The sequence below is a fragment of the Taudactylus pleione genome, unplaced genomic scaffold (genome assembly GCF_031769625.1).
Source record: "Taudactylus pleione unplaced genomic scaffold, aTauple2 ptg000019l, whole genome shotgun sequence".
Lineage (NCBI taxonomy): Eukaryota > Metazoa > Chordata > Amphibia > Anura > Myobatrachidae > Taudactylus > Taudactylus pleione.
Window position 1 is genome coordinate 7300788 of NW_028284421.1, and position 19889 is coordinate 7320676.

Consider the following 19889-nt stretch of genomic DNA (forward strand, 5'->3'; position numbering starts at 1 on the left):
GCCGCTATACAGTTCGGGTATGTCATATAGTAATGAGGAAATGCAACATTATTTTACAGATATAGTTTTACCTCAATTGTCCCCTGAGGCAAAAGTTTTCCTGGATTCCCCTTTGACTGCGGAGGAAATTGGCATAGCTATAAGATCCTTCCCAGACGGCAAGGCCCCGGGGTTAGACGGGATTCCTTTGGAATTATATAAAAAACATAACCAGTTTTATGTGTCTCGCCTACTCGAGCTATTTAATAAATTGGATTGAGGGAGAGAATTACATTCATACATGTCAGAAGCCCTTATAATAGTGTTACCAAAGCCGAGAAAAGACCCTAAACAGACGGAGTCATACCGGCCTATTTCTCTCCTCCATACAGACATTAAAATCCTTGCTAAAGTCCTAGCCATTCGGTTAAATCAAGTGATTGCCCAGTTGATACATCCAGATCAGACTGGATTTATGCCAGAAAAATCAACTTCGCTTAATCTTCGACGCCTTTTTACCCAACTGCAGATTTCACACGAGGATCCCTCTTCTAAAATAATTGTCATTAGATGCCGCTAAGGCGTTTGACTCTGTGGAGTGGCCTTTCTTATTGGAGACAATGAAGGGGTTTGGGATAGGCTCTGGCTTCATTAAATGGGTTAAATTGCTATACTCGGCGCCTGTGGCTAGGGTATCGGTCAATGGTATTATCTCATCCTCTTTCCAGAGGTACACTGCAGGGCTGCCCCTTGTCACCCATTCTATTTGCCATGGCCATTGAGCCTTTGGCCTGTTTGATTAGGGCTAGTCCTGCTGTTCAGGGATTTTCCATGGGTAATAGATCAGATAAAATAGCATTATATGCTGACGATATCCTGCTCTTTATCTCAGAATACGACACTACCATGCCTAATGCCCTTGCAATTATTAACTCCTTTGGAAGGTATTCGGGTCGGTCGATAAATTGGGACAAATCATGTATGCTTCCCATTAGAGTGTGCCATTGTTCCGCTTATATCCCTCCCATTAAGATGGGTAGAATCATTCAAATATCTAGGTATATGGATAACTAACGATCCACATAGTTATATGCCATTAAATATTAAGCCGCAAACAGAATATTTAAGATCCCGGGTGGCTACATTGGGAAAACTGCCATTAACACTCACTGGCAGAGTAAACCTTGTAAAAATGGCTTTACAACCAAAACTCCTTTATGCGTTGCAACACTCCCCAATATACCTCCCTCAGAGTGTGTTCAGACAAATAGATGGATTGTTATCCTCTTTGATTTGGGTTAACCGCAGAGCCCGTATTCAATTGAATACACTTACTAGGTCACGGGATGCTGGGGGACTGGCGTTACCCCCATTTTAAGTTTTATTATGATGCAACGCAATTGTGGATATGGATACAGGGTCTGGAGGCGGATGGATTACAGACTCTTCTGGTGGGACAGGAATCCCGGGGACATACTCCACTCCAAATACTACTTGGTGGTAACCTGAGGGGTGTTAGAGCTCCATTGGTTAGGCAGGCGGTCTTGATTTGGAGGCACGTCATGCAGATTTTCCAGCGCCAGGGATGGATCCTGATACTCCCTTACTTAATACTAAGGGGCTTGAGGAGCTTGCCTCGCTGCAGGTAGACAGGGTATGGGGGAAAATGGCGGGTGAACACACTTGGACAACTATATGCGTCTGGGGTGTTTAAGACGTTTGAACAGCTGCAATGTGAGTTTAATGTTCCCAAACAATATTTTTACAGATATCTCCAGCTTCATCATGCTATAGATGCACAATTTGTGGATGCTCCCCCAATGATCCGGGATTCCCCTGTAAAAATTTTATTACTGGATGCTGGACCAAGGCACTTAGTGTCTGTTATGTATGCAGCTTTAATGCGAGATCATCACGATATGGATTTACCATCCATTAGGCAAAAATGGGAAGCTGACCTTGGACTATTGCCAGACGATGTGTGGAAATCAGCCCTGGGTAGTCCAAGAGTAGCTACTACAACAGTTCGGTTTCAGCAAATCAACTGTTCTTGCTACATAGAATATATCTAACGCCAGATCGCTTATTAAATTATTATAGGCTCTTTTTGGGAAGAGGTTAATTGTATATTGACATCCACTGGTGTTCCTAGGGATATGCTAACATCCATGGTATGTACACTAGCTGTTATTGACGAGGATACATTAGATAAACATTTTGTACAATATGTTAATTTATGTATGCTCGCAAAGGTTTGCATAGCTAGAACATGGTTGGCCCCTGAGAGTCCAACGATAGGACAATGGGTAGCAGTGGTAAATGAGACCTTGGCACACGAGAAATTTGTGTATCTAGCCAGGAAGGCTGAGAAGAAATGTAATCTTGTTTGGGGTAGATAGCTGGATTCACCATATGGGAAGAGACAAGAAGAGAATAGATTTGATCAGGCGCGGATAACCAATGGGGATAGAGATGTGCATAGTACTTAGTTGCTTTGTAATAATTGTAATGAAACCGTAGGGATGTATATGTGTAGTGTGTTACATGCTCGTATGAGGAGGTTGTAGTAGTGCTTCTATTTATGTAATGTATAGACGAGATGTATGCCATAATTGTGAATCCGTGGTGTAATATGCCCTGTATGCTTTATATTATGTTATTGGATATGTTTTATACAAGAGACCACACAGAGACTGTTTAATGTGATGTACTTTATTATTGTACTTATTTTGTTTTCTGTTCTTTTGTTTTTTCTTGAAAATAAAAACTATTGAATTAAAAAAAAATAGTACGTATTCAGTTTGTCAACATTCAGAATGTCAACATTCAACATGTTGACACTGAAATAATGACGACATTGTGAATGCTGACACCTAATATAAGTGTTCGGGTTAGGCTACGAGTAAAAGTCTTCTATGTCCACATATTCTGAATGTTGACTGTAGGATTTCCCATTATGTCAACAAAATATATCACACTCTTTCATACTTGCAACATGCTGCAGCATGGGGAAGTACTTCTCCCAGCACTGCAATAACAGTAAGCATGGACTTTTAATATGCTCTATTTCACTTTTACAGTACTAATTACACTTTTCATCACAGAAATCAGGTTCACATTACGAAGTGGACACAGAGATCCCTGTGCATTAGATGGATGGAGGGGGTAATGCCCTTGTGAGGATTTACTGGGGGGTTAGGGGCAATATGCCCATAAAGGTTTTTGGCCCTGGGTGATGGGGTGTGAAATACTCAGTGACACAGGGCACTGGGAGATCTATTGCCACTGGGGAGTGGATGGTAACATAATAGGGGCCTGTTGATACACAAATTACCTAGTGTGTGCAAGACGACACCCCCCCTACAAAATTTATGAGGGCCCTTTAGTAAAATAAATGGTCAGTTAAGTAGTTAAGCATTGAAATATTTAATTGCACCAAACTTAGTTTAAAACTCCGATTGCTCAGTGGTCCCAAATTAATGTCACAGAAATATTACTAGGAATTATTAAAACAAATTACAAGTTATTAAAAAAAATAAAACGAACATAAAATGTGTTGTGAAGATCAAAAAAGGCATTTCACAATTAAAACAATATGAGACCTATCCAGTGAATAGTTAAGCCACTGAGGATAAATACTAGTCACGCATTTTCTACAACCAATACCCCAAGGTGATTAGCCCACCAAGTTTTAAACGGAACTTCAGCCTAGTCTTTGCATTTGTATCCTATATATGGTAGAGTTTGGGTTCATGAAGAGCCTTATAACCCCAGTTTCATGTGTATTTTATTGATGTGTACTTTGTTATAGTTAAAGCAAAAAATTATTGTAAAATCAAAAACACTGAAACAAAAAGTTTTATTTATACCACCTAAAAAGTGTACAAGACATCAAGGAAAAACAAACTTTGTAGTCAGTATCATGAACACAGCACAGTGTAACTTGACTTTCCAGACATAGGGCAAAAAAAAAAAAAAAAATTACAAGAAAAGATATCCTACAATTTTGGGAGGCTATCTGGTTTGAATGTTAAAACACTAACAAAAAAAAAAAAAATGTATGCTACAACTTGAATACAAAGCCCTATACCAGATATATAGCCAATTATGAACAATTTGACCCAAGTCTTCTGCACTTTGTTTTTATAGCTAAGCAATATTAACAATGGCAGGATGAGTCATATCCACCATACAAAACAGATGGTGCAAGCTACACTTGAATCTATTTTTATCTTACCGGCCATTACGAGTACATCTCTAATTTACATTGTTCATTATGAGCTCATACAAAGTGGGATCTCTTAGTCATAGGATAATCTAGATCAAGAAAAAGGGCTTTGAAGCTTCCACCATCTTAAGTATTTCAAAAGACCAATTTACACAGTTGTGCCCAGTTCAGTTTAACATGAAAAGCCTGTACTAAGCCAAGCTAGTTGGAAGATCAAAATAATATATTTAGGACCTCCCAATCCTTACATATGACAAAATTACAACACATTTATAGGGTCTGCACTGAGATGGTCCAAAATTGAAAGCATATGGAAACTTAGTAAGTGTTCTTGGCCGTTTCCAGCTTGCACTTTATCGCAATTTGCACCATCTTAGCACAAGGAAAAAAAAAAATCTCAACATTTGGCTCCTCCGCATCATTCCCTTGGGCACAGAAGCCCTGGAAAGAAGTTAAATCCACCATTAAAAGTCCTACATCATAAAACAAATTAAAATGGTTAAAAAAAATGAAGCGGGACTAAGAGCTTTATGAAAAGCCCTGTTGAATTCACTACAGTTTACAAGAAATGAATAAGTTATCTTGAAAACCAGGTAGCCAATGACTTAATATCTCCTTGGAGGTGCTCCCTTAAAAGACTTGAAACCAGAGCTGCTGCCCCGCTGTATGGATCCACCTGGCATCTGTACAACTCTGTTGATTGCCGAATTACTAAAGGGGAAATTAAGAAAAAAAAAAAAAAGTTACGTACTAATATCTGTCATTACAAAGTGCTATTAATTAAAAATGGTCTACACAAAAATATTAAGAAAATATACAAGATGTCTTTATTTTTTCATCTATGGGTATACAAAACAGCAGTATAAATTTTAGTGGCGTTTAAATATTTGCAAAACTTCAAATATCTAAAACAAAATCCAATATAAAAGGTTTTATAGTTTAAAATACCTGGTATGTGAAGACATAACGCCTCCACTGCGAGCATCTGCCATCCTTCTGCCATCATATCCACTACCCTGTGTGTTGTGGCCATGCCAATCCTTCCTTGGGCCAGAATTATCCCGGCCAGGGGGTAGGTGTCTTCCTTCATTATAATGCTGCACAACAAAGAATAAAGCTTTGAAAACTAGAGATTTCAAACATTTGTTGTGTTACAGGGCACATGCATCCAATTTGGATACTAAGAAATGCAAGCAGAACCCATTATTGGAACACAAATTACATTGGTCAATAAATGGTTATCGGAGAATAAGACCACATTTACAGGCTGCTGGTAAGAATGTACAATGCACACAGCCCCTAAACTTTTACAAACCCACAGCTAAAAGTAGTGATGGTCTTTGTGAAAATGAAATGTTCATTCCCATGTGCTTCTCAGAGAAGAAAAAAAATAAATACTTACTTGTCCACCACTCCCACGGTCCCCCACAATTACTGCCCGATCACCATCTCTTCCACTGTAGCCAGATTTACCTCCACGATTGCCATGGCCACCCCGTGAAGAATGGGCAGATGCATCTCTTCCTGGCCTGTCCGTTCTGCAGAGTGACAGAACAGTATAGAGCTTAGGTATGAATATTTCTTCTTACCAAAGTGCTTCAGTGTTATCAAAAAAGTTAAACTATCCATTACATTCTAAACTGAGGTCAGCATCAATATATTAATAGGCAATGAAATTATTAATTAGAACCGGTTAGCATTGTTGTAAAGTGAACATGGTTTCTGCAAAACAATGACCCAGCAGTAGATCTGTTAGACAGTACCTTGCTTCCCGCTTATCTGCTACCATTGCTGCTTCTCCCTTCCAGTTTGCTGACCGTGGTGGGTTTGCTGGAGCATCTCTTTGATGACGGCCTTGCTGCATATCTGGATTACTAAGTCTTCCTCGATCATGACTTTGACCATCAGCTCTGTTTGTGCCTGTTCTTTCTACAACAACTGCTCTTCGTTCATCCCGATCTCTCCTGTCTGTGTCCCGTGGCTCATTTCGTGGTTGTGCCACCTCATTGCGTCTTGCATCATTGAAGTTCTTAGTAAAGGGTTTTTTGCCTTCTCCTTGGGCCACAAAGCGATCACGTCTAGCCAAAGAATTATATATTACAGAGTGAGATAACAGTTCCTTTGGCTGCAAATATTGCTTAATGCAGAATAAACTGACAAAGCTCATCTTCGCATTCTGAGCAAGAGACATTTAATCATACACGTGAATGTGACTAACACCACTTTGAATCACTATTGCAATCTCGGCCTCACCAGCTCAGGAGCTGTAATGTGTGCCCTCACAGCAGGTGTTGCCATTTCTTACATTGGGGGCGATCACATCAATTACATCAATTCAGCACGATGCTGAAAAGCCCCGGGAAGGAGTTCCTGGCAGTATTCAATTCACTGCCCTGCCAAGTCTGCCTAAAACCACATTAGTCGGAAAAAGCCGGTTAGCACGCCTAAAGCTGGGTGTTTAGTCGCGGTAATTTCGACCGCGAGGCTGTTAGCGCCAGCCTAAGCTGAAAAACAGCATAGCTGGCGCCACTTTAGTCGGATTTCTGGTCGCACGAGACTGCGAGATGAAATCCTTTAGTCAAGCCAACAGTGCAGTGAATTGGATAGCTCCGGGAACTATTTTCCAGGAGTTATCCAGCATCATGCTAAATTGAATCGCCCCATAGAGACAAATGCTATATAACAAATGTTTCACTAGCGGAATAGCCTCCCATCAAAGACGGAAGGGGCTAAGACAGTAAAGCAATTTAAACATGCTTGGGATAGACACAAGGATATCCTTACAAAGAGCTACGGATCAAATAGGGTTGAGGTTACCATAAAATTAAAAGGGGCAGACTAAATGGGTCTTCTTTCGTCAAATTCTATGATTGTCTGGTCACAATCACATGTTCTGGCGAGTAGGGTTGCCTATTCCGTCACTATAATAGTGCAAGAGACAATCCAACATCTTACTTATTAAGTGACTTAGTCATGCGTCCTGAGCAACTTTAACATCTCAGCTGTTTAATCAGAAAATGGAAAAAAGGCATGTTAGCCATACAAGTGGGTTCCAGATAAGTTCACTTCGAATTTAAAAGTGTGCAATAAGAATGTAACAAATGCACAACAGAATATGAGCTTTTAGAGAGCCCAACCTAACAATATTTGGAGAACAAGTTGGATGGGTGGTGTTAAGAAGCAGTCTCACTCATTGATGAAGATATGAAACTTGCGGTCTTACCTTTCAAAAGACGTTGATGAACCCTCTTGATATCTACCCCGCTGCTCCCTATGATCAAAGTCATTGAATCTTGTCTGCTGGCGGTTGTATTCAGACCCTTGGTTGAAGCGGGAATCGGTTTCCATAGCCATTTTCTTGTTTTCGCCCCAAAAGTTATCATCTCGCCTATTAAAAGAAGCAGCAAGATCAGTACATATATTAACTGTACAATACGATGCCAGGGAAGTAAGTACTTATATTTTGTCCGGATTACAACTCCTTTGTGAGAGAAATTGGTCTAAAGATTTATGCCTTTTTGGATACCTGTGGTCAACATCCCGTGGCCGCTTCAGAGAGTTCCTCTTCTCTTGCTCAAAGCGAAGCTGTTCTTGCTGTCGCCGCAGTTGTTCTCTTTCACGTGCAATGCGCTCAGCTTCTTTGCGCCGTTCCTGTGGAGTAGATTGTAATGAGTGCCATTTACAGTATCAGTTTAATAGTCTGAAGCAGAACAAATTATGCAAATAAAATAGAAACTGTTATAAATTAAAAAAACAAAAAAAAAACAAAAACACATTTGTACAAAATAAACCTTACAGCACAAACTGCTTGTTCATTTTATTTGCTCACCTGCTCAATACGAATACGCTCTCTTTCCAGGCGTTCACGCTCCATTCTCTCACGCTCCAGTTTTTGTCTTTCTATTTCAAGTCTTTCACGCTCTCTCTGGAGGCGGTCAAGTTCTTCTCGCTCTCGCATTATTCGAACACGCTCCCTCTCCCGCCTCTCTCGCTCAGCCATCTCTCTGCGCCTAATAAAAATAAAATAAATAAGTTTCCTCCCTTCCTTAAGTAATTATAAATTGCAGCAAGACAGATAAAAATATTGATTGAAATCATTAACTTTGTATGTACTACTGCCAAAGGCAATCTGTTGTTCCTATAGAAAAGTTGGTCTTAAGTGTGCTTGGAACAAAAACATGGGCTTTAATGCAAAGTATTTATGGTCACCATGGGTCGATGTTTCCAAACAGATTGTGCATACCAACTGCTAGTCCATATTTATTAGTAATCAGAAGTGCAAAAATAAAGACCTTGATAATGGGTCACAAATCTCATTTACCATGATCGGGTACCAGGTTTAAAAGCTTCCAAGCACGGGGTTATTTAGACTTTTACAGAGTCTTACAAATTACCTTCTTAGCTCCACTGCTCTGTGGTATCTCTGCAAACGCTCCAACCGTTCCACATTTTCTCGGAGTCTTTGTGCTTTCATTTTTTCAAACGTCAAAATATCTTTTTTGTCTCTAAACTCACGGAATTTCATCTTATACGGAAAAAACCTCTCCCTGTTTCTCAACTAGAATACAAACAAACAGGAAGGACATTTTAAATCAAAAGTGTTAGCTTCAGATTCAAAGATTAGATATTTAATATAATACAAGTAAGAAGAGGTCAGTAGCAGCAAGTACCTTCAGCTAGCATCCTCCTAGTCTATGCAGGGCATTTGACCCTAATTTAATTTGTTGCACCATTCTGACGCTGGAGTGAGGAGAGTTAAGTCCAACAAAACTCACTGCACATTGATCTCTGGTTCCCACCGTGCTTTCGATCAGAAAAAGTTAGACAGTTCAGGTGCCTTATTTATCATAATTTATAGTGCCACCACATTACATAGCGCTGTACTGAGATAAAGCTATTTTTCTCATCCGTCTGTCTCCCATTGGAGCTCACATCAAACTATTAACTCAGACACTACAGTCCATCTTTGTCAGCATCCATAAAACCTACAAGCATGTTCTGGCCTATGGTAGGAAACCAGAGAATACCCAGAAACCCACACAAACTCCAAGAAGTTAGGGTCCTCGTCAAAACCAAACCCACGCACGAAGGCAGCAACGTTACATACTATTTAGCAGAGCCACAAAATTCTACTTAATTTCCTTGTATACTTTGGCTTTTTGATTTTTGGGTGGGTGTTTTTAGCTTAAATGATAAAGGGGATACTTTGCTCAAAGACATCAGATATACCCTAAATAATGGGTGGTTAGGCAACTTACTTTATCAAATCGTCCTCTTCTCATCTGTGGCCTCATGTAAAACTGATCTCCTTTTGTTTGGTCAATTACCACCATCTGTCCAGGGTGTTTGCCTGCTATGATAAAAGGTAACAAGAGTTAGGAAAGTAGAAAACAAATGTGTCCCTACAATGCCATGTATACAGCATGACAAAACCAGGATCTATTTCAGTACTCATTTTCATACATTCACCATGGCCTTCCCATCCCCATTAGAAGGGAGAGTACACAATTTACTCTTGGTGTAATGCTAAATAAATCTAAGACTTTCTGGACAGTTGGTTTCTGATATTAGACATCCCCTAAAATAGCTGCACTCAATAGCGTTTTGACTATTACACGATAGAGAAAGATCAAAAATATTTAAAAATGGTCTCCATTTACAAACATCATTCACATTCTGTATTATGCCCTTGCAACTGATGATGGAGCATCATGGTAGAAATAGTTCAGCAAAAGTTAGAATGTGAAAAGCGGTTAGCCCTGCAAATTTAAAAGTAAAAAGCTGCTGGGCTACCTGGCCGTTTCCGCTCATCATTCTTTCTTGCAGCATCTTGTGTAGAACCACCAGCTCCATTGTCAGTCTTGTCTTTGCCATCTTTTTTACCATCTTTGCTCTCTTTCTTGTCTGGTTTGTCAGATTTCTTGTCTTCTTTTTTAAATGAACCCAAGGGCCTGAAAAATATGAGATATTGTAAGAACTTACCTTTGTTATCTCTATTTCTACGAAGTCCATAGGGTTCCACAGGATACCTTGTGGTATAGGTGATGACGTCAGGCATCGGGCACCATAGAGTTAAGTTTTCAGTCCTCCCAGGATGCACTAGGGTCCCCCTCCTATACCCCGCCCCCGAGCCAAGGCATCTCAGTTAGTTACCAAGCCATAGGCCGGACGAGGAGAAGGAAGAGAGAGAAGATCTGGAGACACACAAGAATCACATTCTCACCAGAGGGAGACAGAAAAACCGGTGACCAGAGTAAAGCCCATCTGCAGCACAGGTGCGACAGGGTGGGAGTCCTGTGGAACCCTATGGACTTCGTAGAAATAGAGATAACAAAGGTAAGTTCTTACCATATCTCATATTTTCTACTTCAGGGTCCATAGGGTATCCACAGGATACCTTGGGGATGTCCCAAAGCAGTATCCTTTAAGGGTGGGGACGCTCCTGTGCTGAAAGGAGAATCCGCCGCCCGAAGGAAGCATCCTGAGAGGCGAAGGTGTCAAACCTGTAATACCTCACGAAGGTATGGACAGAGGACCACGTAGCAGCCTTGCAGATTTGGACTGCAGAGGCACCACGTCGAGCTACCCACGAAGGACCCACAGACCTAGTGGAATGAGCCTTCACAGAAGGAGGAACCGGCAGACCTTCATGAAGATAAGCTTCAGAAATAGCCATACGGATCCAGGCTGCCAAAGTTTGCTTTGAAGCAGGCCAACCCTTTTTACGGAAGCCATAGAGGACAAACAAGGCGTCCGACTTCCTAAACGAAGAAGTGCGGTCAACATAAATCCTTAAGGCCCGCACAACATCCAAAGTGGCCTCATCCACTGAAAGGCCAGGTGAGTTAAAGGCCGGAACAACTATTTCCTCGTTAACATGAAACTGGGAAACATCCTGAGTTTCTTCCCAAAGTTGAGTGCGTAGCACTGCCCTGTTGCCATGAAAAATCAAGAAAGGGGGTCTACAAGAAAGAGCCCCTAAATCAGAAACACGTCTGGCCGAAGCTATGGCCAGAAGGAAAACAGTCTTAGCAGTTAGCCATTTAAGATCCACTGAGCCCAGTGGTTCAAACGGCAGTCCCTGGAGAGCCCTCAGGACCACAGCCAAATCCCAAGGCGCCACAGGTGGAACAAAGGGTGGCTGAATGCGTAGAACACCTTGCATAAAGGTGCGCACATCCGGGATTGTAGCAATCCTACGATGGAACCAGACAGACAGGGCAGAAACCTGCACCTTCAAAGAAGCAAGTCGAAGCCCATGGTCTAGTCCCGCTTGTAGGAAGGCGAGAATCCGAGACAGACGAAACTCCCGCGGTGCATAACCTCTCGGCCGACACCACTGGAAGAACGTATGCCACACGCAATGGTATATTCTCGCGGAAGACGGCTTCCGAGCTCTAAGCATGTACGCACTACAGAGCTGGAAAAACCCCTGGACCTTAACATGGCCGTCTCAACAGCCACGCCGTCAAAGACAGCAGAGTCAGGTCCGGGTGAAGACAAGGACCATGTGACAGAAGGTTCGGACGAAGCGGCAACCGCAGAGGACTGTCCACGGACAGACCCTGAAGGTCTGAGAACCAGTGCCGTCTGGGCCATGCGGGAGCTATCAACAGGAGCATCCCTCCTTCCTGTTTGAACTTCCGGATTACCCGTAGAAGAAGGGAAACCGGAACGTCCACCGGACGGACAGAGCAACCACCAGAGACACCTCTTCGTCTCTTGTGCGAGACCCGTACACCGGCAACTTGTTGTTGTGCCGGGACGCCATGAGGTCGATCTCTGAAAGACCCCACCTGTCCACCAGCAGTTGAAAAACGTCCGGGTGCAGGGACCATTCTCCCGGATGAACGTCCTGGCGACTGAGAAAGTCCGCCTCCCAGTTTAGCACTCCCGGGATGAAGACAGCTGATATGGCTGGAAGATTGCGCTCCGCCCATACCAGGATCTGAGACACCTCCACGAGAGCCGCCCGACTTCGGATTCCTCCTTGCCGGTTTATGTAGGCCACGGTGGTAGCGTTGTCCGTCTGGACTTGCACTGGGTGACCTTGGAGAACCCGACGTGCCTGCTGGAGAGCGTTGAACACCGCTCGGAGTTCCAAGATGTTTATTGGAAGCTCTGCTTCTGCCGGAGTCCACCTGCCCTGGAACAAGTGTGGACCCGAAACTGCTCCCCAGCCCCGAAGACTGGCGTCCGTCATCAACAGGACCCAATTCGCCACCCAGAACGGACAACCCTTGTTGAGATGGGTCGTCTCTAACCACCAGGAAAGGGACAGGCGAACCTCCGGAGTGAGCACCAATATCGTCTGGGATTTTAGAGACTGAGGCAGTCCATTCCACTTGGACAGGATCAGGTGCTGCAGAGGTCTGGAGTGAAACTGGGCATATTCCACCATGTCGAATACCGACACCATGGAGCCCAGTAACCTCATCGCCGAGTGTAGAGACACCCGGCGGCTCTGCAGACAACTGCGCACCCTCGACTGTAAGGCAGAGTTCTTTTCCCCTGTCACAAAGATCCTTTGCTGTCCCGAGTCCAATAAGGCTCCGAGGTGCAGATTCCGCTGAGACGGGACAAGGGTGGACTTCTGCCAGTTTATTAACCAGCCGTGCCGTTGCAGTAGCGCAATGGTCAGGTCCAAGTGGCGCAGAAGGAGCTCCGGAGATCCTGTCACTAATAGAAGGTTGTCCAAGTACGGCAACATGCGGACCCCCTGCAGCCGCAGGGAAGCCGCCATGACCGCCATCACCTTGGTGAAAACACGTGGTGCTGTCGCCAGGCCAAAAGGTAACGTCCGGAACTGGTCGCTGCGGATTGCAAACCTGAGGAACTGCTGATGGCGCAAAAGAATAGGGACATGCAGGTAAGCGTCCTGTATGTCCAATGACACCATGTAGTCCCCAGGTTCCAGCGCCAGAGATTTGTTGAGAGCTTTGAGGTTGAGAATCGGACAAAACGACCCATTGGGTTTCTGCACCAAAAAGAGATTGGAATAGAAACCCTGGCCCCTCTGGGAGAATGGAACAGGCACTATAACTCCAGCCTGGAGCATAGTGTGCAAAACCTTCCGCAGCTCCGTGGCTTTGTTCCGGTCTGATGGTAGACCCGTGGTGAAGAATCGAGCCGGGGGTCTGTGCCAGAATGACAGGGCATACCCGTGTGAGACCACCTCGAGAACCCAAGTGTCTGTCGTGGTGACCGACCAACACCGGGCGAACTGCAGCAGGCGGCCTCCCACTTTGGGATCCCCCAAAGGGAGGCCCGGACCGTCAGGCCGCAGGCTTGTCATCTGGCTTAGGGACCGGACGTCTGGTACTCCAGGCCTGCTTCCGGGGCTTGGACGATTTTTTTGGGCCAGCCTGACGGGGAAAAGACTGTGCTTTAGGCCTACCCTGGGCCCTGTAAGCCCGAAAGGACGATGTACCTGAACCAGAAGGAACAGTAGCCGACGGGAGACATGCTGATTTAGCTGCCGCCAGCGTGGCTATAATCTTGTCCAGGTCCGGACCGAAGAGAACCTCTCCGTTAAAAGGCAATGCCTCCAAACCCTTTTTGGAATCAGCATCCGCCTTCCAGGATCGCAACCACAAAGTGTGACGAGCAGCCACCGCTGCCGAAGAAATTCGAGATGCCAGGGTACTAATATCTAAGGCTGCTTCGTTGATATAAGTGGCCGAATCCCGGAGATTGCCTATCAACTCCGCCTGCTCAGCCGAACAGTCGGGATCGAAGGACACCTCCAACGTATCAGCCCAGCGCTCCATAGCTCTGGCGACCCTGCAAATGGCCATAGCTGGCCGTGCTGCCCCCCCTGCAAGGGAATAGACGGACTTCAGGCAGATCTCTACCTTGCGGTCCGTAGCATCCTCAAGGGAGGACATGGATGGCATGGGTAACGTGGCACTACGGACAAGGCGTGTCACATGAGAACCCACCTGTGAAGGTGATTCCCACTTAGCAAAATAATTGTCCGCAAATGGATACGCCACTGCTAAACGCCTTTGAGGCTGATATCGTTTGCCTGGCTGTTTCCACGCTTCCTCTAGGTGGTCAACTAATTGTCCCGAAAGAGGAAACACTGTGGCATCTCCTTTAACCTCTTTGAAAAAGGCGTATTTGGACTTAGATACCGGAGGTTCCTCATTCTCAATAACTAAAGCAGTCCGGACTGCACGAATAAGGCCAGGTATATACACCTTAGACTTAGCGTCCGACTCTTTAGGACGGGGAGGTTCCTGGTCAGAAAGATCCAGAATCTCCCCATCATCGGACGTCCCGTCGTCATCCTCATAAGGAGCGGACTGAGACGCCACCGGCCGCTTGTGGGGCCGCATCACAGACTCCCCCTGCAACACATCTGACAACTGCTGTACAGAGCTTGTTAACGAATTAACCCACGCAGGCTCATGAGAGACCTGAGGAGGGGGAAATAGGGAGACCGTGGGGTACCATTGATTGTCTCGGGAAACCCTGCATGGGTGACAACACGACTGACTGCTGGGACAATCCCATCTGAGTGAATGGAGGCTGCGGAGCTAACTGGCCCACGAGGGTTGTAAGCGCCTTGGTGAAACAAGCCCAGGGCGGCTCCTGTATCGGTGCTGTGACCGTAATAGGTTGCGCCAATAAATAACACGGACGGCATATCCCTTCCGCGCTACCCTCCCCCTCCGCTATAGGTGCCTTGCACGTAGCACACCGAAGCTGTACAGGGAAATCACTCTCAGACATAATGGTAAATATGTGACCCCTCTCAACAATACTTTTTCGTATAGTGAGAGACCACCCTGCAGCACCGCACCACGAGGGCTTTAGCAGAAAGACAGGGACATTAATAAGGCTGACAGTAATAGAAGTAAAGTACAGGCAGCAGCGCTAGCACAGTCACATACAATGCAAAGAAAAATCAATTCCTGCACTATCAGCGCTGATTCTCAACTACCCAGACAGAGTCTGGTAGGACACAGCGCTGCATACACAGACCTGTACTAAATCGGAGGAGAGGTATGCGGGGGGACCCAGACCACGATACCTCTGATTCCAGCAGCGTTCACCATGCGGTTGTGAAGATGGCTGCCGAGGAGCTTAGAGGAGGCTGGCCTGGGGGAGGAGCGCTGCCACAGGGCCAGTCAGCAGATGCAGAGAGGGCTGTGTGCAGCGGGGGAGGCGCCGGCTGTGAGACAGGGAAGGCGCGCTCCCCTTGCATGCATTTAACCCCCGGTACGCCGCAGCGCTACCGCTCTGCTGCGGTCCGCTGTCCCAGGGGGGGTAGTGGAAGCGCAGGTTATATACCTGGCTCCACGCTGCAGCCAGTCCCCAGGGAGCCCCCTGCCTGGGGACTCTGGACCATGTAACAGCGGGGACCCACCGCGGGACCCTGCTGCTTACCTTGCTGTCCCCCTTGATTCCGGCCATGGTCCTGAACATCTGGGGTCACCGCTAGCTGTGACCCCAGATACCTACCAGCATCCCCGGATCAGTACCGGCGGAGGTGTAGGGAAGACAGCATGGACGTCAGGACTGACTGTCCATGCTGTACTTCCAGATGTGCAGCCACAGCTGCTTGAAGAAAACTTCAGGGGCTCTTCTTAGCCCCCACTCCAACAGGTGCATCCGACTCCGGCCGGGCACCAAACTAAACTGAGATGCCTTGGCTCGGGGGCGGGGTATAGGAGGGGGACCCTAGTGCATCCTGGGAGCACTGAAAACTTAACTCTATGGTGCCCGATGCCTGACGTCATTACCTATACCCCAAGGTATCCTGTGGATACCCTATGGACCCTGAAGTAGAAAAGAAAATTATATAAATACAAGGGAACCTTTACCACTCATACTACTAAAGAACAAACAAAGGACTTTCACCTGCTGCTTTTGTCTCCTCCAGAGGATTTCCTTTCTCCAGATGTCCTGCCAGACCCAGTTTTCTCATCACTCTCTTTCTTCTGGTCTCTCTTTGAAGTATCACTCTTCCACTATAAATAAACAAAGATCATTAATGCCAATCCACATAACACAAAGCATAACAAAACCAAGGAAGACCAGCATACTTGCCTTCTCCACAGATATCTGCTGGCCATGTAACTCTGTGCGATGTAGGTGAGAAATGCACCTAGAAACATCAGCGCTGGAGGACATGGTAACAATCCCATAGCATTTTGCCCCTGGACTTCTTGCATTAGTAACTACTTTTGCACTAAGAACCTGGAAATATAATTAGACATAAAAATAATTCCATTTCATTAGAGCACAGGTTCTAAATCTCGGTTCTCAGGCCCTCAAACAGTACATGTTTTCAAGGTCTCCTCACAGAATCACAAGTGACATAATTAGCTCCACCTGTGAATTTTAAAATGTGTCTGAGTAATGAATACACCTGTGCACCTGGTAGGTGACCTGGAAAATGTGAACTGTGTGGGGTCCTGAGGACAGAGTTTGACAGCCACTGCATCAGAGCAACTGGAAATCATCCCTTCCACAGATCTAAATATCGCAAAAGATGACTGCATACAAAAGCAAAGAAAAAAAAAAAAAAAAGCATATTAAACATGCATACATATCTATATGCATCTTACACAGTACTATAGGGTCACAATCACAGAAATATGTAGTAGGGTAATTCCATGTCAAATCACCACAGGGGGAAAAAAAAAAAGTAACTTTTCAACACGACAGTCTCAGATTTTCATGAAAATTTGGTAGGATGAGAGACAAAGCAACTTTCATATGTAAAATTGCAGCCCTCGGTGATACACAGTGCTCAAGGAACAGGGTTGCAAATATGGCAAAAAATGTCAAATGTATGCTTGCAAGGTCAACTAAAACCAATCATAACTTTTCTTCTAATTGTGGTAGAACTTCATGTTGGTCTTGTTTTGAAGACAAGGGTCCATAGTTTTCATAAATAGTTTTATATCTAAATTTTTACTTTTACATTTCAAGGTCACATGATGTGAACTTCGACCATGAATATCTACTGAAAAATGAAACATACTTTTATTTTTTTTAAATAAAGTATGCTATACACTTATATACAATCTCTCTTTGGTATAAGTTTCATTTTGGGATGCCTTTGGGAACAGGAGTAAAAAAAAATATTAAGTACGGCAGTTGAAACCTTCTTGCACTAAACATACAACTGGCAAGTTCAGACTTGTTGTTTCTCTGTTCTAGGGATGGCCATTGGTTTCCCATCAATGGTACAATAAAATCTATGATGAACCATCAATTGTTTGCACCACTTGACCACCACTGTCTTTTGTTTTACAAGCCGCCGGCTAATCAAAAAACAAGGAATGGGGCTTAGCGGAAAGCCAGGGGGCAGAGCTAAGCTCTGTGTCATGAGCAGAAAAAAACCCATCAGGTTCCATTTCGCAATCGATGGAGGAAAAGCATTGGCTCTCTGCCATTGATGGCAAAACAACCAGCAATCGGTAGTAAACAATCGATGTTTGTAAATTAATGATGTCGATGGCCAACCCTACTATGTTCTTCTCAGTCTGGCTGCAGCTTGTACATGGAGATCTAGTGATAGAAGGTACTAAGACAGTTTACCTGATACAGGGCTTGATTCAGAGATGTATGCTAACCCGATGGTTAGCCCACATCTCTGATGGTAGGAGTACTGCGCATCTGCAGCCCTCCGTCTGCGAGTTCGCTTCCAGAGCTTCCCAGCCGCAGCCTGATTGACAGGGTGAGGCATTGCGGGGGCATTCCTGGGCAGCGTTCCCAAAAATGGGGGCGTGTCGCCCTCGGCTCCGGGAGGGACGAGGCCAGGGTCTGTGTTGGCGGATGCAGACTTCCTGGCCTCGCAAGCTACCAGGACCCACAGTCAGGCTGCGGTAAGATTCAGCAGCCAAAACCTGGCCAAATTTTTACAGGTTTCCTTTTTTTTTTTTTACATTCTTTTCCTCTTGATAGGTGATGCTCCCACGCTGCTTAAACTTTCATTTAATGACTGCAAAGCTGTTTCAGTCATGCCTGTTGCCACTTCTGTGTCAATTTCCTCATCAATTGATGTGCTTGGTCCTTTCTCAGCAGTTAAAGAATCCCTTTTTAATTTTTCCTAGTTATCACAAATCATTTGATCACTATTGACATGTGCCTATATATTAATCATCCATAGTAGCACCTTCCTTAATTGTTTTCTACTGCTTAGCGTTCCCGCTAGGCTGTTTTAGCGGGGCGCAGCGCCCTGCCCTCCTTCTGGTAGGGCAAAAAGCACCCTGCCCTCCTTCTGGAGGACAAAAAGCACCCTGCACTCACAGCATGCGGGTGCCGTCTTCACCCGCGGGTCGTAGTTTCCCACAGGTGGAGAAATGTGCGGTGACCCGGTCACCGCCGGAGAACAGAAGCCGGGCGCATGCGCCTGGCATCTATTCTCCCTGCCTGCAGCACTTGGGGGCTGCCCGGCGTGTCTGTAAGTGCCGGGCACGCCCCAAAGCGTTACGAAAAGGGGACGCATCTTTAAGACCACGCCCCCTTTTCGGGCGCGAGCACAAAGGTGCCTTCTCTGGCTCCGTCGCCCTGCCTGCCGCCGGAGCTAGAGTGAACACTAACTGCTGATATGTCCTTTAATATCAAATAGGTTGCAACACTGAGTCCTAATGTACTTCTCCATTTTTCATGCTCTTGATAAAACCACAAACGGATGGGAGCCTCCAGAAAATCGGTCGGTGCTCCCGGCCCCCGGAAAAGCAGGGAAGGCTTGTGTCATAACAGCCCCGCCCCCTGCTTCACAATGCTAGTAATCTCTGCACTGTGTAGCGGTGGCGGGACCAAAATGATGTGATCGCATGGTCATGCCCCCCCCACTCCGATCCTAATGCCGGGTAATATCCCTAGCCACACCCCTTATGCACCGCCACAGCCCCCCCCCAACTATGCCATCCTGGCTGCCCCATCCCAGAGGCAAGCATGATTTGTATCTAGTTCTCAATGCAGAAGCTACAGCCAGAATGAGAGGTGCAAACCATCGATGGTTCACCACAAATTGTACCATCGATGGTTATCACCAATGGTGACCATCAATGGAAACCCACCAAAGGCCATCCCTATAACAGAGAGAGACTACAAGACAAGTCTGAACTTGCCAGTTGTATCGTTAGTGCAAGGTGTTCAACTGCTGATTGTATTTAAGTGTATAACATACTTTATGTACAAAAAAAATAAACATACACTTTAGATAATAAAGTTCAAAGTTCACATCATGTGACCTTGAAATGTAAAAGTCAATATTTAAATATGAAACTATTTATGAAAACTATGGCCCCATTGCTTTTAATTGTGGTAGAACTTTCATGTTGGTCTTGTTTTGAAGCTAAGTTATGATTCATTTTAGTTGACCGTGCAAGCAAAAGGATGACCCAGTTATATAGAAATCATTTCAATGGCACATTTTATAGATAACTTTTAAATAAGCAAAACACATGCCCTTCCCCCACCTGTTACCAGACTGTCGACATTTTTTGGTTATTACAAACAAAAAATGGAAGCTGCTCAATCAATCTGGCAGTACTCTTCAGGTGCATGAAAGGGAGTGAACATACCAAGTAGAAAAAGCACACTGAATTATGCTTGCAACAACACACGAAGACTATATGGTGATAGAAATTCAGAGATATTAGTTGCATGCATTTGCAAATACATGGAAAGCTGCTAGGCCACGTCACGGCTTCTC

General features: G+C 44.9%; 1 protein-coding gene across 10 annotated transcripts in view; it reads right to left on the reverse strand.

Annotated features, from left to right (window-relative positions):
• Positions 1-3819: 3819 nt before the first annotated feature.
• The window catches only part of SLTM (SAFB like transcription modulator), a 125707-nt gene continuing 109637 nt past the window's right edge, over positions 3820-19889 (reverse strand). For 7 of the 10 annotated variants that reach the window (XM_088445320.1, XM_088445335.1, XM_088445301.1 and 4 more), the window contains 12 exons: positions 16265-16414; positions 16076-16185; positions 10001-10158; positions 9466-9560; positions 8602-8765; positions 8037-8217; positions 7734-7858; positions 7431-7595; positions 5971-6285; positions 5610-5745; positions 5156-5304; positions 3820-4918 (listed from right to left, as the gene is read on the reverse strand). In XM_088445320.1, coding sequence (XP_088301446.1) covers positions 4813-4918; positions 5156-5304; positions 5610-5745; positions 5971-6285; positions 7431-7595; positions 7734-7858; positions 8037-8217; positions 8602-8765; positions 9466-9560; positions 10001-10158; positions 16076-16185; positions 16265-16414 — 1854 coding nt within the window. In that variant the 3' untranslated portion in view covers positions 3820-4812. The remainder of the gene's footprint in view (positions 4919-5155; positions 5305-5609; positions 5746-5970; positions 6286-7430; positions 7596-7733; positions 7859-8036; positions 8218-8601; positions 8766-9465; positions 9561-10000; positions 10159-16075; positions 16186-16264; positions 16415-19889) is intronic. The other 3 variants (XM_088445312.1, XM_088445293.1, XM_088445282.1) reach the window with 1 other exon arrangement.